The following is a 24441-nucleotide window of genomic DNA, read 5'->3' as shown; positions in this document are numbered from 1 at the left end:
TTCCGGTGGATAAATTTGAAACAATTCCGGTGGCCTATTGCGGAACGATTATAATATTTTTAGGTAGAATTTAGGTGACGAAGTTGTGGGCACTTGCTAGTTAAAATATATTTTGACTTACGATATGATTATCCAATATGTTGACCCTTCATAGAGCAGTTATCGAATTAGGGGGCCAATATTGTCCATATCTCTCTGACCTTAATCTAAGTCTGTTACAGAATATGTGGACCGATATTGCAACACTTAGGTATTTTTTAAAATGGAATGCTTTCCAAAATACACTAGGCATTGTGCGCTGGAAATGAAGCGAGTAACCTCATTTTGTAACCATTCTTGCGTAGCGCGTGCTGAGTACGATGGTGCTGATCCTGTTGGAATGTCCAAGGTCTGCGGCCAAAATGTTTACGTGCCCAAGGCTTTAATACACCCTCCAAAATATTTTCGCGATAATATTCGGCATTTATTCTGATGCCACGGTCGATTAATACGAGCGGAGAGCGACCATGGGCTGATATAGTGGCCCACACGATCACCATGATCGGCACTTTTCAGTTGACCTCTTTGGCAAGTAAACACGATCATTTTGTTTGTTTACAAACTGCTGGATAACGAATGTTTTCTCATCGGATAAAACCAAATTTGGCAGTTCACCACTTTCGGCCAAGCGAAGCAACTCTTTAGCTCTGTTTAGTCTATTTTCTTTTTGTTGCGATGTAAGTTCTTGCACTTTTTGGAATTTCAATGGCTTTACCCCGAGCTAATTTTTCAATATTTGCCGAATGGAATATTGCGATATGTTCAGCTCACGAGGTTATAAAATAAAGACAAAAATCTTTAGACTCTCAAAGCTTCCATAATTCTCACTCTTACATTTCTATCGTTTCCTAATGTCCTGAAACCGAATTACAATCATTTTGAATAATTCACACAACAAATATGCAAATAATATTAAAATTTGAAATGTTTGACTAACCTAGAAATATTCTCTGAGATTTAAGTTCCATTAAAAACTCAGATGCATTTTTAGACGATAAAATTTCTAAAAAAGAAAAAGCGTGTGATTTTCTGATTTCCGAAATGGGATTTTCTCAGAATAGCTATTCGTGTATTTAATTTCAACATTATAGGACAGTTTTCTGTAAGACAAATTAAGTTGTACCCCCTCCTCTAAATAAGCCTTATAATAAGCTCTCAGATCTTATTGGAAAAAACTTAAATGTGATTGACATTTATTTATTTTCCAAAAATTAATTGTTTACTTTTCGTGCCAAATCATAAAACGAGTCAAGTGATATTGGAAGTGATCACAATTAAATGGAAAAGAAATGCCTATAAAAATCACGTTTCATTTACAAAACTCGCCACCTCACTCTTCTTAATTTGTAACTAGCCATGCCTAAGCCCAAATACCTTCCTCAATTTTCGTTTGAATGATTTTTTCCAAACAGAAGTCGATATTTGAAATCAAAATAAAAAAAATCTCGATAACAATCTAAATATCCGGTGGTCACTAACTGGTCATTAATGCCGAAACGATATCGTGTGGCAGCCAACAAGTCGAAAACAACAACCTGAAAGGGAGGGCAGAACAGGGGGGAGAGATTAACCAGACAGCTAAACAAATAGCTAACGCCACACTCAATGTATTTGATTCGTGATGTTTTTGTTAAAGAAATCTGCATAAATTTTCACTTTAGGCTTTAAAGATTCGACACAGTCAAAAGCCTAACAGCCGAGATGAGGAGACTGAACGATTTCAATGATTCAATTGATATGGAAATAAATCCAGCCTACCGACCAGTCAGTCAGTTAGACACCAAGCAAACCCAACCACAATTTGATTTTTCCTCATAAATCTTCATTAATGTCTAAGTCTTGAAGTCAGCTGTTTGGACAAAATGTTACAACAAGAAAACATGAGTGATAGTCATGGAGGAAAGCAGGGAGCATTTCCATCTCCCCAATGGCTCTGGTTGGTAAAGTTAAAAAGTGTGTTATTATCCCAAAATCTTGCAAATAACATGTTTGAAATGTTTTTCTTATCCAACCACCATCTCTCGCCAAAGTTGAAAACTATTTGCGTGTGTTTTTGAGAAAGCCACACGCAACTTTAGTTTAATTTCCCTCAAAAATGCAGACAGACACCTAGTGAAATTCCAAAGAAGTAAAGGAGAAAGAAAAGAAAAGATCGATTGGCCTCTTAACAACCATTGGCATAACCAATTTTCTTCTTTTCCATTGGTGGAAAATGGGAAATTAAAAATACACTGTTTTTCTCTTTTGTTTTTTTGACAATACCATTGTAATAAACATTGGCGTTTTATGACAGAAGACCTTGCCAAAGACATGAATAGAAAGGGGGTGGTTAGGAAAGAAAATAAAAAGTAACTATCAAGAAATGCTTATATTTTTTTTTGTATGTCTAAAAGTATGCACCACACACGACTTTGAAACGAAATAAGTTGATATTCAGCCGAAGTTAAAATACCTAAATTAATTGATTTTCTGAGTGATTAATTAATGCGAAGAAAAATACTTTTAATGCCCAAAAGTATACACCAAAATTAATAACATACAGGGATACTCCTTTGTATTGCGGTAGAAGATTTTGCCAAAAATAGGTATATAAAGAACGGGAATGCTTGAGGAATAAAATAGTTAATAATTCAACAATACTGATATTTTGTGTATGCCTAATACTAGGCGCCAGCGTTTAACATGTTCGGCTGATCTGTAGCCAAAGAAAAATCCATTAAATGTTAATTTGACTCGTAAAAATTATAAATCGTACCTTTTATGCCTAAAAGTATACACCAGTGTTAAATATATATTATATCTCTCTTTTATTTTTGCTTTGTCAAAAACGTTTAAATGTGGTGACTATGGCGGTTTATGAAAGATTATGGCGGTTTATGCAGAAAATAAAAATACGTGCATGAAAAAAATTAAAGTTTTTGAACACCTAAAAGTATGCACTCCACCGCAGGTTTTCCGTTTTGGATTTAAGCAGAAAAAAAAATAAAATTAACGAAATTCATTTTATAGGCCAAATGAAAAGGAGACATTGGTAGCATAAAGAAAAATACTTTTAAACTCCAAAAAATATGCACCACACATCAGTATCCCTGGCTTGAGTTCCAAGATAATAAGCTTATCTCCAGATGAAAAAAAATTAAATTAAATCTGTTAAAAATGTTAAATGCTGCATTATATTAAAATTATACGTTTTATGCCTAAAAGTATACACTAGGCATATAACTCGATGCTAGACTTTTCTATTTCGGATTTGAAGTAAAAAAGACAACCTCTGGACTTTTTCCAGTAAAAAACGATGAATTTTTCAAGTTCAACTAATCAAATTTTAATTACCATTATTTCCCAAAAAATGAACATTGTTTACGTATGCTAAACGTATGCTCCGCACCTCAATAACCCAATTTCCTATTGTTCAGCTCATGGATTGTTTGACACCGAAATTCTTAGATCTTCAAAGCAAAAATCAATTTTTTAGTTCTCTACATTATTTGACAACTAAACACTTAAAAACTTAAAACATTTTCTGCATCTTGAGGGAATTAATATCATCCCAACATCAAAAAGTGAGCCTAAAAGTATATCGCACATACCAATGGCCAACTTTTTTTGTACAGTGGAACTCATAATTTGTTTGACACAAACATTTTTAGGTTCCAATGTAACCTCAAAATCAAAAAATGTTTTTTTTTTTATATATATTTTTTCACCCTAAAAGAATGCACATAAAGTCAATTTGACATGGATGACATTTTACGGCACCTTTTACTCCAGAATCCATAGTTTGTTTCATCCAAAATTACAAGGTTCTTTAGAAAAAAAAGAGAAGATCCCCTAAAGTATTTGTGCTTAAAGATATGTACGGAAAATCAATTTAATATGAAAACAAATTTGGGGCACAAAACTTAACTTGAAGGTAGTAATATGATCTCACATTAAGAAATAAACATTCTTTAAACAGCAGATCCATTTATATACCCCTAAAAGTATGTTACATATTTCCGATTATTTGTTGTTGATGTTTCCAAATCGGAACTACATTTGTCCCAGAAAAACTCAATCTTTCTAAAAAAAACATTAGCACTATTCACACTCAACTTATTAAACGCACCTCGTGCATTTCCTTCCATCCCTCACAAAAACCAATTATGATTATTGTCATTCATTGACAACAATAACAAATTTGGAATAATTCACACATAAAGCCGCCAACAAATATGCAAATAATGTCAAAATTTGAAATATTTGACTAGCTTAGAAATATTCCAAGGGGATTTTGGTGGAAAGGTAATTTTTTTCATTTCTTCGTCTTTGCCTACATTTCCACATCGCCAGGTATTTTAACTTCGAATAAAAAAAATACAACACAACCACTACAAGGTTTAGTAAGCCAAGTTAAACGGCATTTCTATTTCTCTTCCATCTCCCTCTCTCTGTCTCTTGGAAACGCATTTCTTATAACTAACATGTCATCATGCCATTGACAAATTGTCATCATTTCTGTCGGTGTAAATCATTGCCAAGATATATGTAAGTGTTTTTTATTGCCTAGTTTCTTTAGGAGGAGTGTTTTTTTTTTTTTTTGCTTTGGCCAGAGAGATACACATTAAACGCATTGCCATATTATGTATTGACAGGAGAAGAAACAAAAACAACGAACATATTGCAAAACGGTTAACTTGTCAAACTCCATAGAGAGTTGAATGTTTTAGTTCTAGCCACGGGAATATTTTCCAGAACCAAAAGTCAATGGTGGTGTAGTTGCAAAATTTGAGGGATAATTTTTGGTCGGTTTTAACAAGATCTAATTTCAATTCAATGTCCTTGGAAACTAATTTCATTTTTTTAAAAATAAAAAAGCCAGTAACAAATAAATTATGCGAAACAATTCACAATATTTTGAAAAATAAAATATGTTGTATACAATCCATGATTTTCTTCGAAAATTCCTTGAAATTGGACAATTTTTGACTGAGAAATTTAAATGATTATTTAAGGAGGAATTTTAACAATACATTACATTGTTTCAATTTTTTTAGAGTGCACAATTGGCAAATCTTTCTTAAAACCCAACAAATATTGCCCACGAGGTCTTTTAAATTATAATTTTATAAAAAAACAACGTTTTTTTTTGACCAGAAGATTTTTAAAACATCAGAGTCAAAACTTTTTAGGCACGAAATCATAGAAAACAAGTAAAAAAGCAGTAGGTTCGGCCGGGTCGAACTTTTAGTACTCTCCTCCCCCTATTTGGAACGGATTTCGAAATTTTCAAAAAAATAAATTCCGTAAAAATTCGGTTAAAATCTTAAAAATACTGAACATAGCTGTTATATTGGGTCTATACGAAGGCGTCGACCTGCATAGGCAACTTTTGCAATAAGCCATTACAATATTCAAATACGAAACTTGAAAAAAAGTACGGTGAATAAAGTAGCTAAAATCATCAAAATAACGAATATAGGGAGGTACTGATATATGGGGCCTATACGAAGACCTGCATAGACAATTTTCTGTCACAGGCTGAAGTATCTATTAGTAACATCAAATACAACATTTCAAACAATTTCGGTGAATATTGTACCTAAAATCATCAAATATTGTGAGGTACCGAATATTGGGAGGTACCGTTCTATTAAAGCTATACAAAGTCGTGGGCCAATAAGGTCTTTTCACTTCCAGGGGCTAAAGTGCTTAGAAAGATTTTCGAGTATGGATTTTTAGACAATTCCATTTAAAAATCAGCAAAATACAGAATATAGGGAGGTACCAGTACATGGGGGATATACGATATCGTGAACTTATGTAGACAATACTCTTCCAGGGGGTAAAGTACTCAGAAGGAACTCCTTTTGTGGATTTTCAGACGTTTCATTTCATTGAAAATTTTGGCTACAATCATAAAAATACCGAATATCGGGGGAACCGTTACATGGTGGCTATACAAAATCGTGAACCGATATAAACCATCTTCGAACTTGACCTGCCTGCAGACAAAGGACTAATTTGCGCAACATTTTAGCTCATATCATTATTCGTTTTGATTCGTGATTACAACAGATGGATGGACGGACGGACGGACAGGGCTAAATAGCCTTAGTATTTTACGCTGATCAACAAAATATATATTTTGATAGGTTAAATATGTGTGGTGGAGGGCATAAAAATCACTACAGGAAGTCCAATATCTTCTACACACATTTTTCCAATTTTTTTTTGAAAACTCTTTGGTAGGGGAATTGTTTCTTCAAATGGCAACCCCGGTTATCACATCTTTCTTTCATTGTAATATGTCAGTCGACGAATGTTGGCCTGCAGAACTTGAAATGTCACTTAGTTGTAGGTAAATGGTTATTGCAGTTTCTTTTTCTTTCTCCTCGAACAATCACTTCTGCACCCCTCCCCCACCAGATCTTTTTCTTAGCATCAACTTCCATAAACATTGCTGCGGCAATAAACTTAATTTGTCATTTCTTGATTGATTGATATTTGATGCGTTGGACTTATTTGGAAAATGATTTGTTGTTCGACAATTGTGAGAAGATTTTCGAGAGAAGGCCATAAAAGCCAAAGGAATGCCTCGTTCTTTTTTTCTTATGTCAATTTTGCTGCACAAGATGGATCGTATGGTCATAACAAGAAGTGAGTAATGTTTTGTGGTAATTGAAAATATGGTCAAGAGAAGGTGAGAGAGGGAGGGAGAGGTTGTTTGGTTCGAACATTAGGAGTTTCACAAACCAGAGCAATTCTGTGAAAAATTATGTTTTTCATTTAGCCATAACTGAAATTAATGTCTTATGAAATTAGTTGTAGGCTACCCTGCCCCGCGAGGCTAACAAACCATTAAGGCTATATTTGTAATTGTTATGGTTTATTTGAGGAAGTTTTTTTTCTTTAAGGTTTCCTCATGAAAACCCATTGGTGGTAGTACAAACAATATAGCTACACGTGGAACCAAATGTAGTAGTTTTATAGTCTCAGCCATATGACTACAGAGGGAATATATCATTTGGTACGGCCAAAACGTGCCTCATCGGAACAACGGTTTTAGACCCTAGGTTTCTTCGGACCAAATCCGTTTCAGAACATTTGGACTCAATCTAGGGGTGTCTGGCTGGCTGTTGCGTACGATAAATCTCGAAGGGGATACCTGATTTGGTCCACACTTGATGCATAGTAATATTATTATCAAACTTGCATCGAGTTCGGAGAGGGACAATATCGGTCCACTACTTTTGGTACCTCCTCCATAAAATGTCAAAATTTTCGGAGAAAATAATTTAACTTACAGAACAAGGCAGAATTATTCAATTTTGTGCAAACTTTTTAAAACCTAGGTCATGTGCGAAGATACACAATAACGGCCCACTCCATTAAGTACCTCGTCCGCACAGGATGACAATTTTGAATAATCGTTATGATTATTAAATGTGAAATAAGAGTCCGATTGTCTTTAGATTTCGTACAACACAATATTTCTACCAAGTCCATATCTGGCATGAAGAACGAATTGAACCACTCCTTCTGTATCTCCCCCATAACGCATCGAAATTTTGAATAACTATGAAACTCGGCACATTTCAATATTTTTATCAACACAAGATCTGATGTGAACATGGAATATATAGACCCCCTCCTTCTGGTATCTCCCCCACAACGGGTCAAAATGTTTAACTGTCTTAAAATGCGAAATGACCATCGGATTTTCATCGGATTTCTCAAATCTCAATATGCTTATTAACACAAGATGAAATATATACACCAAGATGAAATATACCACTCCTTCTGGTACCTCCCTCACAAAGGATCACAAAGGATCAAAAATTTAAATAACCAAAACGATCATAAAATCCGAAATAACCATCCGATTCTCTTCTAATTTCAAACATCTTTTTATTTCAAGATCTGCTGTGAATATGGGATATGTGCATATGGATATGTCCATTCTCTGTGGTACCTCCCCCACAAAGGGTCAACATTTTGAATACTCATGAAGCTCATAAAATGCGAAATTTACATCCGGTTCCATTTAGACTTGGCACATCTCAATATATCTATGAACACAAGATCTGTTATAAAGATGGTAGGAATCGGAACATTCCTTCTGGTACCTCGCGTGGCGTGTTTTGGTTCATGGTAAAAATCTGCTTGGACTGACGCTTCAAACGCGGTATGTAATTAAGGTATGTGACATCTCTGTCAAAAGTTATGGCGTTGCCAGATGGGTCCGTCGAATATGGGCAACCCTGTATTTCATTCAGACTTGGTACATCTCAATATTTTCATGAACACAAGATCCGTTATAAAAATGGTAGAGATTGGACCATTTCTTCTACTTAGGGTATCTCACCCATAAAGGGTTATAATTTTCAATAATTTATCTGTCATAACTTGCGAAACAAGTCAGCGATTCTTTACAACTTGGTATATATAAATATTTTTCTCAACCAGAAACCTGATAAAAAATATGAAATTTATCGAAATTTATGATTTTGCATAAAATCGGAAATAAATGTTCGATTTTCTTGTAATTTTGCTCATACCAATAACTTTATACGTATTAGATGAAGTATGAAATCAGAATACTTCGGTCAATACAAATTATCACATATTTCTAATAAAGTGAAGGAAGTAACCAATATAGTCCAAACCTGACACGTCTCAATATTTATATCTAACTTATTTAGGTCCGATACTACTCCAATTTGAAAAATCATAACGGAAGTCAAAATATATTTAAATAAGCGAACATTGGCTGAGGGTATACATCTGTCGGCCATATCGACTGATACGTTTCAACATGTTTATTTGTCATTGTTGTCACGATAAAAATATTGGACCAATAATGCCATTTAAAGCGAAATGATTTATTTTAATGCGGCCATTAAAATTCCTTTGTGGATCAAATCACCTAAAATAATAGCTAAGCAAATTGTAAACAAATTATTTGAAATATTCATTTCTTATTTTTCAATACCCATAACTTGTCATATCAGCATAAAGCTTTCAATACTCCCACATAACATGAGATTTCAAACCAAATATGTCAGGCAAAATAATCCATACCAAAATAAAAAAAAACACATTAAAATCAATAAAACAAACACGCACACACAAACAGTTGGCAATCTAATGATTATTTGAGTTTGGGCAAAATTGCTTGTGGTTTAGACCTTTAAAATATTTAACAAAAAACGTTTTTTGCCATGTGTTTGATACTCTTCTTACCCAACCTGACCGCCCGGCCATTGAAGTCAATCTTCAATTATTTAGCCAAAACAAACATGTTTGTTTCTTTTCAAAATTCTTCAAATCCGATGCTGACAATATGCAAATTGTTTGGGTAAACATTTATGATATGGCTTTAAAAATTAATATCTAGTTAACAAATTGTTTAAGCCATGTTAACACAGACTAAAGCCAATAAAAACGGCAGCAGTGCCAGCATACGTTCCGAAAATAATATGGACAACAATAACAAAATCGAAACAAGCGAAACTAGTTCGGTTGGGTTTCACTGTAACCAACATCTGGTCATGAAATGGTTTCAAATTAACAACCAAATCGAATTGTAATTTAAAAAATAAATCTTTTTATCGTTTTGGATTAATTTTTAATGGTTTTCATTTAACTTGTTAAAATGTAAATATCATCCCAACAACAAAAGTTATTATGTCACCACAAACGCTTTTTTATGGGTCAAGTTAATTAGTTATAGATATTTTATTTATTTATTGTTGCATTTTTTGGGAATATAAACACATATATTATTATTCTATAAATAAATAAAATATAGGATTTTTTATAGAAAACCAGTAAAGAAAGTCCTAAAGTCGGGCGGGGCCGATTTTATGATACCCTACACCACTTTGCTAATTTAGTTGAGCTCCACTTAATAATTAAAAGTTTTTATGGGAGAATTCAATCATACACGCTATGATTATAATTATAATTTAAAATTCACAGGACTAAATATGCCAAAGCATTTGTATCTTTTAAATTCGGACTTGTATTGCCCATTTGGTGCAAAATTAATTTGAAATGGGAACTATATCCAAATCTGAACCGATCTCGATAAAATTTGGCAAAGATATTTTTGAGCTGTATTTGATATATTTCCCTGAATATCGTTGTTACGGAGTGCATATTACGACTGTAGGTAACAAATACAACAAATCGGATGAACAATATATATGGAAGCTATAGCTATATCTGAACCGATCTTCACCAAATTTGGCATACTACCTTCTAGATTAAATTCGGTCGTATGTGCCAAATTCCATCCCATTTGGTGCACAATAAAAGGTAAATCGGACGAAGTTATATATGGGATCTATATCCAAATCTGAACCGATCTCGATAAAATTTAGCAAAGGTATTTCTGAGCTGCATTCGATATATTTCCCCAAATATTGTTGTTACAGAGTGCATATTACGGCTGCGGAGGACAAAAATAACAAATCGGATGAACAATATATATGGGAGCTATAACTTTATCTGAACCGATTTCGATCAAATTTGGCATACTTATTTTCAGACCTAATTTGGTTGTATGTGCAAAATTTCATACTATTCGGGCTGATATTACACGTTTGGTGCACAATAAAAAGCAAATCGGACGAAGATATATATGGGAGCTATATCTAAATTTTTACCGATTATCTCCAATTTCAATAGGGTTTGTCCTTGGGCCAAACAAATGTTGTTTGGAAAATTTCATCTCAATCGGATAATAAATGCGACCTGCATTTTGTTCACAAGAATACATGGACGGACGGACGGACGGACAGACGGACTGACATGCATAAATCAACTCAGAAAGTGATTCTATGCAGATCATCAAACGGAACTATGGGTCTATCTCGTTTCCTTTTGCCTGTTACAAACAAATGCACAAAGACATAATACCCTGACCACCTTGTGGTGTCGGGTATAAAAATTCGGTATTTTGATGATTTTAGCGATATTATTTACCAGAATTTTTTCAAGTTTTGTATTTAAAGTTCGTAATGGATACTACAGTCTATGACAGAAAATTGTCTGTACAAGACCACTTCTTCGTATAGCCCTCATATAACGGTACATCATGATATTCGGTATTTTGATGATTTTAGCGACATTATTTACCGGAATTATTTCAAATGTGGTATTTGAAGTTCGTAATGGATACTACAGTCTATGACAGAAAATTGTCGGTGCAGGTCCACGTACTCCATGGTACCTCCCTATATTCGGTATTTTTTATGATTTTAGCTACATTTTTTTCAAGTTTCACATTTGAACATTGTAATAGCTTATGACAAAAGTTGTCAATGCAGCTCCCCATCGTCTAATATATGACTATTTTTAAGATTTTAACTGAATTTTTAACGGATTTTTTTTTTTTGAAAATTCCAAATTTGTTCCAAATGGTGGAGGGTATTCGGCCCGGACGAACTTACAGCTTTTTTCCTTGTTTTCTTTGAGATTTAGTTTCTTTAAAGAAAAAAACCCCTCATTAACTGAGCATAGATTTTTTTCTATATAAAAAAAATTAATTTACTCAGAATTAATTTTTTTCTATGGAAAAAAAATCCTAAGTTACTGAAGATTGAATTTTTTTACCTGAAAAAATTCTAATTTTTTTATTGACTTTTTAAATCTTAATTTACCGAGGACCGATAATGTTCTATTCCTCATTTGCTAAGGATTGATTTTGTTAATAAAAAATACGTATTTTCTATTGAAAGTAGACTTTTGAGAATATTCTTTAAATCATGCCTCGCTAATTGTTACTTTTTATACAAAAATATCGATTTTCAATGGCGAGGCACATTGCTGATGATCTCAGTTTGTTTGACATATCACAATATTTATTCATTATTTTTAAATCTCAATTTTTTATTTTTCTTTCTAATTGTTTTCTTTTTCGTGTTTTTATTCTCTTATTCATTCCAGTTTGCAATTGCAACAATCATGCCCGCCAATGTCGCTTCAATATGGAACTTTTCAAATTGTCCGGACGTGTGTCGGGTGGTGTGTGCACCAATTGTCGACACTCGACAACGGGTCGCCACTGTCATTATTGCAAAGAGGGTTTCTATCGGGATCCCAGCAAACCATTGAATCATCGACGAGTGTGTAAAGGTGAGTAAAACAAAAAATTCCAAACACCATTATTTTTATATTAAGAAATGACAGCAACAACGACGACCAAATAATGAAATTAATTGCCAAACTAATTAAGAATAATTAGAAATTAAAAAAATGGCTTTTAAAATAAACAAAAAAACCACTACGAAACTATTGCTGGTCATTTTGAGAGGGTGTTGTTGTCTTGATGTGATAATAAATAAACATTTTCCGGCCACCAATACTTGAAAATGGGAAAAAATAGATTTAAAAAACTCTAAGAAAAACATTTATCATCGAATGAGGTTAAGCATTTATTTCGGCAGCTACTTGAGACAGCTTGAGGCGATCGGCACTCGAAGACAAATTCCAATTTGATTAAAACAAACAAATTTCAATGCTAGAAGGTCCAACAAAATAAAAAAAAAAAACTATTTTTCTTTTTCCTTGACCTCCCACTCAAACTGTCAATAGTTTTTTTTCCTGGCCGTGATATTAAACAGATTTTTTGTTGGCTTCTTTATACCCTACACCACATAGTGGCAAGGGTATTATGTCCCTGTACATTTGTTTGTAACATGGAGAAGGAAACAAGATAGACCCGTAGTTCCTTTTGGTGATCAGCATAGAATCACATTTTGAGTCGATGTATGCATTTCCGCCCGTAAGTCTGTCCATGTATTTTTGTAAACAAAATGCAGGTCGCATTTATTATTCGATTGAGATGAAATTTTGCACAAGTCATTTGTTTTCCCAAGGGCGAACCCTATTGAAATTGGAGATAATCGGTCAAAATTTAGACATAGCTCCCATATATATATTCGTCCGATTTGCATTTTTTTGCGCACCAAACGTGTAATATAAGACCAAATGGAATGGAATTTGGCACGAATTTAGTCTAGAAGCTAGTACGTCAAATTTCGTGAAGGTCGGTTCAGATATAGCTATAGCTACCATATATATTCTTCATCCGATTTGTTGTATATTTTCCCCACAGCCGTAATAATATGCACTCCGTAACAACGATATTTAGGGACATATATCAAATACAGCTCAGAAATATCTGTGCCAAATTTTCGGTTCAGATTTGGATATAGTTCTCATATATATCTATATCCGATTTCAATTCAAATGGGCAATACAAACCCCAATTGAAAATATATAAATTCTTCGGCAAATTAGTTCCTATGAACTTAAATAATAATCATAGCTTGTATGATTTAATTATATCACAAAAATTTTTAATTGTTATGTGAAGCTCTACTAAATATGCAAAGTGGTGTAGGGTATCATAAAGTCGGCCCTCCCGACTTTAAGACTTTCTTTACTGGTTTTCTTCTAGAAACATATCGAATGGGTCATTAAAAAAACATTTTCTGGAAAAACAGATTCTGGAATAACTTCTCAAAATTCCAGGGAAGTGTTAAATTTTTAATTCTTCTAAAAAATTTAAATCATTTTTGAATTAATATTTTATATAACTAGCTTTTTTCTTAAATACATTGCTCTACTTAACCCATCGAGATATTTCACGATTTTTTCATTACGAAATAAATCACATGGATCATTTAGAAGACAGATGTTTCGAAAAGCGAATGTTGCTATATTTTTTTAACATTCCAGTGAAATGTGAAAATTTTTATTCTTCTCAAAAGAGTTTTCAAAGTATTTGTTAAATTTTTAAGGTGGTTTTTAATTTAATCAACTTTTTCCTTGAATGCCTTGTTCCAGATATGGCGTTTTTTCTTTCACGCAAATTATTAAATTTTTGGAAAGAAAATTGTTTAAATTTTCCATCAAAAAAAGGTAAAATTAATGTTTACACATTCGTAAACAATAAACATCAGTAAATTGTTTTAAAATTAAAATAAACAACTCAACTTTGTTTTGGAATGATGTTTTCCAAAAAAAAACTAGGGGTATGGTGTGGAATTATTGGGAAGTTTTTGGGATGTTATTATCCTGTTGGAAATGTCAATAGTGAATCACTACTGACTCTCTATTGAAACCAAGATTGCTGGACGAGTGTAGACAAGCAACGATTGTTTGCTTGTCTACACAAATTTAGAAACATTTAGTACTTTTCATATAATTTTAGTACTGATACTATACACCCCCTCCATATCTCAATACATGTACTTTTCGTACAAATATAGAGGGTGAGATAAAAAAAAAACGCAACAAAGTCAACCGTCATAATTTTTATATTTTTTAAATGTTATTTAATGAAAGCAAAAAATATCGGAAATAACATCAAATTTTAGAATAAGTTTAGATTTGTTTGAATTGGTCACCTTTGGCTCGAATTAAGGCCTTCAAACGGCCAATGAAACAGTCACACGCCGCCCGAATGTTGCTCTGCGGTTTTTTGGTCCATTCCCGGCGAAGCGCTTGCTTGAGGTGATCGACACTTTGGTATTTTTTAGTGCCAACCTTGCTTTCCAAAATACTCCAGACACAATAGCCCAACGGATTGGTATATGGAGATTTTGGTGACCAATGTGCGCTGGAAATGAAGCGAGGAGCCTCAAATTGTAACCATTATTGGGTGGCGCGTGCTGAGGGCGATGGTGCTGAGTCCTTTTGGAATGTCCAAAGTCTGCGGCCAAAATGTTTGCGTACCCATTGCTTTAATACACCCTCCAGAATAGTTTCGCGATAATATTCGGCATTTATTCTGATACCACGGTCGATTAATACGAGCGGAGAGTGACCATTGGCTGTTATGGCGGCCCACACCATCACCATGGCCGGCTCTTGAGTTCTGGTGGCCAACCGAAGGTGCACATTTTCAGCTGACCTCTTTGGCAAACAGCTGGACAACGATTGTTTTCTCATCGGAGAAAACCAAATTAGGCAGTTCATCACTTTCGGCCAAGCGAAGCAACTCTTTAGCTCTTTTGAGTCTATTTTCTTTCCTTTACGGTGTAAGCACTCAATGGCTTTACCCCGATTTCATTTTTCAATATTTGCCGAATGGAATATTGCGATATGTTTAGCTCACGAGCCATTTTTCGGCCACTGCGACGCGGGTTTCGATCAAGTCGCTTCTTTACATTTCGAACTATTTCTGCTGATGTTGCTGTTTTCTTCCGTCCACTTCCTTGACGTCGGGCTACGCTACCAGTATCACTGTAACACGGTCACATTTAAATGTTGTAGTGCTCTAATGATAGCCACTTGTGGGTTTCCAGCCAAATATAAAGAAATCACACTATCACGCTTAAATTCCATCACGAATAACTTTTTTTTCTGGAAATTCTCACAAAAATTCTTTTGTACTCTTCTAAACAATAAAATGAGCTGTCACTGGAATAATTTTAACAGCTGTCAGACGTGAGGCTTAGAAATGACAGCAGTCTGAAATTGGTTGCAGTCACCCTGTAGGACGTATTGCCCAACTACCGCCAATTCTGAAATGCAGATACCATCAGTAATCCTAATAACAAATTTCAGAAATTTATCTCTATTCCCTCACCTAATACCAAATATGGTAACATTTTGTACTTTTCGTATAATTATAGTACATATTTCCAAAACCACCTCCATATCTCAATTCCAAATACCAAAAGAGATCTCAATATCAAACTTTGGGATTCCAGCCCTATACTTCAATCGAATACCCAATTTAGCATATCTTAACTGCAGACACGCACAGCGATATCGATATCAAATTTTAGGATTTCAGCTCTAACCCTTCTCCCATTACCAAATTCTGTACTATTTAGTACTTTTCGTACAATTATGGTACACATTTCCAAAACCACCTCCATACCGCAACTCCAGATACCAACACATACCTCAATACCAAATTTAAAGGTTCCAGCCCTATGCCCTCACCCAACACCAAGTATCATACCATTCAGTACTTTTCGTACAATTATAGTACACATTTTCGAAACCACCTCCATATGCACAAGCTACACATAAACAGTGACCCTAATACCAACATTTCAGATTTCAAGCACTATCTGCTCACGCAATACCAAATTGTACCAAATATAGTACTTTTTAGTACTTTTCGTTCTCTTGTAGGACCCATTTCCAAAATCACCTCTTTATCACAAATCTACCATCAACAGGGTTCCCAATACAACATTTTAAAATTCCATCTTCATCTGTTAACCCTAAACCAAACTGTTCTAAATTTAGTACCATTTAGAACAGTTTGCACACTTAGTACCCAATTCCAAAACCGCCTTCATATAACAAACGTACTTTCCAACCTTGATAGCAAATTTCAAGTTTTTAGCTCTATCCATTCACCATTTAAGGAGTTTATTGCTATTACTTCGATACATCATCCTGCACTCATCACTTATAGCTCATTCCGTTTGTCCAATACAATGCTTTTTTATATTTTTTAATACTTTTCGTACCCTTTTAGTACGAATTTTCCAAAAACCCAGCCTTATTACACGCCTAAACACCAGGACTGATCTTTGTGCAAGATTCTAGCTTCGGCCGTATTGCCTGGGTGTTGATTGTAAATATTGATCATTTTCCTAAATCCTTCCCATCACATTTCCCGTACTTTTCATACTCTCCCTCCCATCTGGCACAAAATTTTGATTCCATGAAATGTTCATTATTTTCGCCTTTTGTTATTTTCTCTTTTTTTTTTTTGGTGGTCTGTTTACATCGCAGCAAAAATTTATTATTGTTTATGTTTCACGTTAGCCAACGTTTATTAATTATTTCCAGCATAGTTTCGCTTCTTGTGAATATTTTCTTTGCGATTCAAAAGAAAATAAATAAAAAGGCCAAATTAATTATTACCCCTTTATTTTGCTCTTCGAAGGAAAATGTAATTAAATTTTAGCAAGCAGAGCGCAAATCTGAAAAACGTGTGTGTATTTTTAGTAAATGAATGTAATGTAAACGTTAATATGAATAAATAATAAAGATTTTGGCAAAGCGTAAATGTTTATAAATGTTTTTTTCGTGGAACATTTATTTTTTGAATTTAGAAGGCGCCAGGTGAATTATGAATTAGAATCTAATATTTTATATCTGGGAACATTAATGAAATAGCTGCAGACAACATTAACGAAATGGCTAAAGTTTCAAAATTTAAATCAATTAATTTGAAGACAATATTATAATTTACAATATACAGGGTGAGATGAAAAGACTGCAACAAACTGTCATTTCTAAGCAACTCGTCCGACAGCTTTTAAAATTATTCCAATGACAGCTCATTATATTTTTCACAAGCGTACAAAAGCATTTTGTTGAAAATTTCCCAGAAAAGTTACTCGTGATAGAATTCAAGCGTGATAGTGTGATTTCTTTATATTTGGCCGGAAAACCACAAGTAGCTATCGTTAGAGCACTCCAGCATTGAAATGTGAATTAATCTTTTGTGTCTCGTTACCGTGATACTGGTAGCGTATCCCGACGTCAAGGAAGTGTACGGAAGAGAACAGCAACATCAGCAGAAATGGTTCGAAAAGTAAAGGAGCGACTTGATCGAAACCCGCGTCGCAGTGACCGAAAAGTGGCTCGTGAGCTGAACATATCGCAATATTCCATTCGGCAAATATTGAAAAATGAGCTCCGGGATAAAGCCATTGAAATTCCAAAAGTCCAAGAACTTACACCGCAACAGAAAGAAAATAGACTCAAAACAGCTAAGACTTGCTTCGCTTGGCCAAAAGTTGTGAACTACCGAATTTGATTTTCTCCGATGAGAAAACATTCGTTGTGCAACAGTTGATAAGCAGACAAAATGATCGTGTTTCCTTGGCCACCAGAACTCAAGCGCCAGCCATGGTGATGGTGTGGGCCGCCATAACCGCCGATGGTCGCTCTCCGCTCGTATTAATCGACCGTGGCATCAGAATAAATGCCGAATATGACCGCGAAAATATTCTGGAGGATATATTAAAAACTTGGGCACGCAAAAATTTTGACCTCATACGCTGGACATTCCGACAGGATCAGCACCATTGTACTCAGCACGCGCTACCCAATAATGGTTACAAAATGAGGTTCCTCGCTTCATTTCCTGCGCACAATTGCCACCAATCTCCGGGTACCAATCCGATGGACTATTGTGTCTGGAGAATTTTGGAAAGCAAGGTTGGCACTAAAAAATACGAAAGTGTCGATCATCTCAAGAAAGCGCTTCGCCAGGAATGGGCTAAAATACCGCAGAGTAACAATCGGGCAGCGTGTGACGGTTTCATTTGGCGTTTGAAGGCCATAATTCGTGCCAAAAGTGACCAATTCGAACAAATCTAAACTTATTCTAAACTTTGATGCTTCTTCCGACATTTTTTGCTTTCATTTAATACAATTTTAAAAAAAATGTAAAAATTATGGCGTTCGACTTTGTTGTAAACACTATGCTGAGCTGTCACTGGAATAATTTTAACAGCTGTCGGATGAGAGGTTTAGAAATGACAGCAGTCTGAAGTTGGTTGCAGTTTTTTCATCTCACCTTGCGTAGTACTATTTAGTACTTTTCGTGCACTTGTAATACACATTTCCAAAACAAAAATTCAATATTCCAGCTTCATCCGATCACCCTAATCCAAACAGTTCAAAATTTAGTACCTTTTTTGTACATTTCGCACTTAGTACACATTTTCAAATTAGCCTTATATATTAAACTTACTTTCCAACCATTTTAGACATTTAGTACTACTTTATAACTTTTCATAACCTTAAAGTTTGATTTTCCACAAACCTTTTGATAGATCTATCCTGCACTCTATCAGTAACTCTCATTTCAACTATCGGAATTCTAGCTCATTTCTTTTGTACAATACAAAGTATTAAATTTTTAGTACTTTTTGTATCTTTTAAGTGCGAAATTAAAAGAAAAAAACTTGCCTTATCACTAGCCTGCGCACCAAAGCAGATACAATATCCCTAAAATGTCAGGATTCAAAGGAATCTTAGTCTGGAAAATTCAAAAAAAAAATTAGTCTGGAAAATTCAAAAAAAAAGAAGAGGGGAAACTTGCCCCCTTGTTTTAATCTGCTTTGCGATGTAAACTTTTAAAACGCCGAACCACGTGACTTTTATTTTTAGCTCTACTTTCATAAACTACTGGTTTTATTCTATAAATTGTTCTTCTATTGCAGAGTGTAATGGGAGTTTTCTTCGAGTTCTTATTGATTTTCATTGCAATTCAGTTTTCTTGTTGCATTTTTTTTCTATTCCGCTACACCACTAAAACTCCCTACCACAAAAAAGTGTTTACACTTTGGACCAGCTATGGGCCACCAAATATATATTTTGTTTATATTTTTGTAACCACTTCATATAGTGTTTTTCTTTTCTTTTTTGGCGTTTTTCTTAAAGACAAATGTTACAACATCTGCAACTTTTGGCCGGCATTGTTGCCACAGTTGTTTGGTCTTCTCCCTTGTGGTGGTTCTTGTTGTTATTCTTATATTTGTTAACATAGAAAATGTTTTATTTTCTTGGCTAATGATGTACAAAGTATTCGATCAATTCGTTGGTTGTGTGTCGGACTTTTTTTTTTTTGGTATTCGAGGAGAATCAGTGTCAGTGGCAACCAGGGCAACACAACCGCCAACTGCTGCCGGCCAAGAAAAAAAAATACATGAATATGTTAATTAATTGAGGGTGTTGTTAATGTCAAGACAAAGGCACGATCTGATTTTTTCTGTTGATGTTGGTGTTGTTGTTACTTTCGGGGGGTACATGTTTCGTAAAAAAATGACTTGTTCTTAATTTGCATAGACCAATCAAGTATGACATGATTTTTTAGGGAGGCAAAATTTGTATGCCAGCCATTAACTATTACTGGGCCAACAGGTGTTATTTGCTGAACTTTGATGTTGAAAAATAAAAAAAGCAACGGGCCTTGAGGTCTTGAATAAGGTGGTATGAGAAGGTTTTTATAATAAAAATCAAATATTTTTATTGGGAAGAGATTTCCATGAATCTATGAGGTGTAATAGGAAAGCGGACCCCAATTCCGGAGGTAATAATTTAATGTCGCATTTTTGATTTGAAATTTGAATTATGCTTATTTATCAAGGGAAATCTCAACAAAGACAAAGTATAAAGGTTTTCTTTTTCAAACCCAAGGATGAAATGTTTCAAAAGAAAACATAAACAAGCGTCTGGCAAATGCAGACCGTGTGCCTTTAATGAGTGCAATTCTCGCCATACACACAGTCAGAGCCTTATAATCAAAGAACAAGCAGCATATAAGTAACAAAAAAGCAGAAACATTAAATACCCTCCACCATTTGGAACGAATTTGGAAATTTTCGAAAAAATAAAATCCCTTAAAACCTCTCTTAAAATATATTTATAATAAAGCTGTTATTTTAGGGTCTATGAGAAGACATTCAAATACAAAACTTGAAAAACAAACCGTTGAATAATGTAGCTAAAATCATCAAAATACCGCACCGACGACCTGGACCTGCATAGCTAATTTTCTTTCACAGGCTGTAGTACCTATTTGATGTTCATAATACGAGAATTTCAAATAATTTCGATGAATATTGTACCTAAAATCGTCAAAATACCAAATATCGGGAGGTACAGATATATGGGGCCTATACGAAGAACTGGACCTGCATAAACAATTTTCTGTCATAGACTGTAGGTCCCGTTACGAACTCTAAATACGAAATTTGAAACAACTCTGATGAATAATGTCGCTAAAATCAACAAAATACCAAATATTGGGAGGTACCGTTATGTGGAGGTTATACGAAGACGTTGGCCTGCATACTCAATTTTCTGTCACAGGCTGTAGAACCTATTAGAAATTTCAGATACGAAATTTCAAACAATTTTGGTCAAAATACTGAATATAGGGAGGTACTGTTATGTGGGGCCTGTACGAAGACATGGGCCTGCATAGACAATTTTCTGTCATAGACTGTAGTTCCCGTTATGAACTCTAAATACGAAATTTGAAACAACTCCGGTGAATATTGTGTCTAAAATAGTCAAAATATAGAATATGGGGGGGGGGTACTGTTGTATGGGGGATATACGCTATCGTGGACATATATTGACAATGCCCTTCCAGGGGGTAAAGCACGTAAAAAGAACTTCTTGTGTGGATTTTCAGACAACTCCATTGAAAAATGTGGCTACAATCATCAAAATGCTGAATATCGGGGGTACCGTTATATGGGGGCTATACGATATCGTGAACCGATATAGCCCATCTTCGAACTTGACCTGCCTACAGACAAAAGACTGATCTGTGAAAAATTGTAGCTTTCTATCTTTATTGGTTTTGACTCTAGCGTGATTACAAAAGACGGACAAATGGACAAGGCTAAATCGTCGTAGAATTTTACGCTGATCAAAAATATATATACATTGTTATGTCTAAAATTATTGTTTCGATTAGTTACAAACGCAATGACGAACTTAATATACCGTCCATACTATATATGATGGAGGGTATAACAATTGAGAGAACATGCAACTGGACTCTATACTCGGCCCAGATCTAAACCCTTCTATAATATTCAGCATCGTCCGTTTTAGAACTGAACCTCCGCTAAAGAATTGGAGTATTGCATCAAAATACAAAGGGACATTCCGAATGTGACTCACCTCTGTTGTTGGCAAATGATTTACAACGATTTCAAACAAATAAATTCTTCTCGCCCAAATGTTGACTGATGTTACATTTATTTACACCACGAAAAAAAACCCAATCAAACCAAACAAGAAACTGTTTTCACTCGGCAAAATGCCATAGTAGCACCAAAAGTAAATTCCAAAGAATTTGCCAATAATCATCTGAGGAAAAAAACGAAAAAAAATCACTCAGCCGACAAAAGATTCGAAATTGCCAATAAAGCTTAACGGCGCTGGAACTGTAAAAAAAATTACTAAACATTACAAAGGAGCGAACCAAGCGAAGCAAAAACAAAAACTTAATTAGATGCTAATTAAATAACAGGCAGCTATATAAATCACGCTGATATCAAAGGCGGGATCTGTGATGGCGATTAGCAAAAGAAACGACCAAATAAATCATCAAAGACTGGTAAACATAAAAATGTTTCGAATCCGAACATCCAATATTTACACCTTCAAAATGCGCAACAAAAGTTTCCAAAAGGGAGATAACCAAAAGGTAAACATTTGCAAACTTCCAAATCAAATAGCCGATCAGATGAGGAATTTTGCAAAAATTCATGGATCCATGATCAATGATGATACCATTTAAAGTAGCCAAAAAGTTGGAAACATGTTTCTATGGCGCACTATACCAATTGGTATTTTAGCTCAAAAAAAAAAAAAACAAAGTTTTCAAATTCGAAAATACAAATAACAAAATCCACCGAAAGCGCACACTTTCTATAGAAAGTTAACTGAGCAGAAAAAAATTCTCCGTTTTATGGAGGATACTTTTTCCTCAGTCCAATGAGGCAACTTTTTTCTATGGCAAAAAAAAACAAGTAAAAAAGCTGTAAGTTCGGCCGGGCCGAACTTTTAATACCCTCCACCATTTGGTACAAATTTGGCAATTTCCAAAAAAAATAAAATAAATAAATAAATAAATAAAATAAAAAAAATCCTTTAAAAATTCTGTTAAAATCTTAAAAATACCGAATGTCTATACGACGACGTATACATGCATAGGCAACTTTTGTCATAAGTTATTACAACATTTAAATGCGAAACATGAAGAAAAATTTGTTTATAATGTAGCTAAAATCATCAAAATACCGAATATAGGGGGTACCGTTATATGGGGGCTATACCAAGACGTGGACCTGAACAGACAATTTTCTGGCATGGGCTGAAGTATCCATTACGAACTTCAAATGCGAAATTTAAAACAATCCCGGTAAATAATGTCGCTAAAATCATCAAAATACCGAATATCGGGGAGTACGGTATATGGGGCCTATACGAAGACGTGGACCTACATGGTCCATTTTCTGTTTTCTGCTGCAGTATCTATTACGAACTTCAAATACCAAATTTGGAACGGTTCCGTTAAATAATGTCGCTAAAATCATCAAAATACCGAATATCGGGGGGTACGGTATATGGGGGCTATACGAAGACGTGGACCTACATGGCCCATTTTCTGTTTTCTGCTGCAGTATCTATTACGAACTTCAAATACCAAATTTGGAACGGTTCCGTTAAATAATGTCGCTAAAATCATCAAAATACCGAATATCGGGGGGTACCGTTATATGGGGGCTATACGAAGACGTGGACCTGCACAGATAATTTTCTGTCTTAGGCTGTAGTATCCATTACGAACTTCAAATGCCAAATTTGAAACAATGCCGGTGAATAATGTCGCTAAAATCATCAAAATACCGAATATCGAGAGGTACCGTTATATGGGGGCTATATGAAAACTTGGACCTACATGACCCATTTACGAACTTTACCTGCCTACTGAAAAAATATACATGTGTGCAAAATTTTAGCCTTCTATCTCAATTTGTTCGAAAGATAGCGTGATTACAACAGACAGACAGACGGACAGACAGACAGACAGACACACAGACAGACAGACGGACATGGCTAAATCGTCTTAGAATTTTACGCTGATCAAGAATATATATACTTTATGGTGTCTACGACGAATATTTAAGGATGTTACAAACTTACAAAACAAAATTAATATACCCTCCATAGTATGGTGGAGGGTATAAAAATCAGTTCGCAGAGGCAACTTTTTCATATAAATCTATAAAAAAATCATCAAGTCGCCGAGGCAACTTTTTTTCTATAGAAAAACATTTTTCAAGTAGCCGAGGCAATTTTTTTTTTTTACAAAAAATGCCGCAGATCGCTGAAGCAAATTCCTCAGTACGAAGAGGACACTTGCTATAGAAGCGAATTCCTTATTCCGGCGATCACACTTTTTTCTATATAAAATCTCTCGGTCACTGAGCTCCTTTTTTTCTATAGAAACAAATTTGTTGGTTCTAATGAAAAAACAGAAAGGAAAGATCAAAATGTCGGGCGACGCCGACTATACACACCGCTGTGCATATTTAGTAGAGCTCCCGTAACAAAAAAAAAGTTTATACTGGGAAAATTTGATCATACCAACTATGAACTTTATTTGAATGTGTATCATGGCTATAGAGTAGTCCCAATTTAGCAACTACATTCACCTCTGAATCGATTTTCAACAAATTTGTCAGAGACTTTTGTACCTCCAGTAAGAAATAACGAATTTTACCGAATTTTTACGATTTTTTTATTGAAAGAAGTAAAAAAGCTGTAAGTTCGACAAGGCCGAACCTTAAATACCCTCCATCATTTGGAAAGAAATTGGAAATTTTCAAAAAATAA

The 24441-nt window shown here is 34.6% G+C and overlaps 1 protein-coding gene across 2 annotated transcripts in view; it reads left to right on the top strand.

The window, feature by feature from the left end:
- LOC101899616 (netrin-A) overlaps window positions 1–24441 on the top strand; it is a 235520-nt gene that overhangs the window by 160090 nt on the left and 50989 nt on the right. For both annotated transcript variants that reach the window (XM_005176806.4, XM_011297981.3), the window contains exon 3: window positions 11974–12162. In XM_005176806.4, coding sequence (XP_005176863.2) covers window positions 11974–12162 — 189 coding nt within the window. The remainder of the gene's footprint in view (window positions 1–11973; window positions 12163–24441) is intronic.

Source organism: Musca domestica, unplaced genomic scaffold (genome assembly GCF_030504385.1).
Source record: "Musca domestica strain aabys unplaced genomic scaffold, Musca_domestica.polishedcontigs.V.1.1 44, whole genome shotgun sequence".
NCBI lineage: Eukaryota > Metazoa > Arthropoda > Insecta > Diptera > Muscidae > Musca > Musca domestica.
This window is presented reverse-complemented; position numbering and strand designations above follow the sequence as displayed.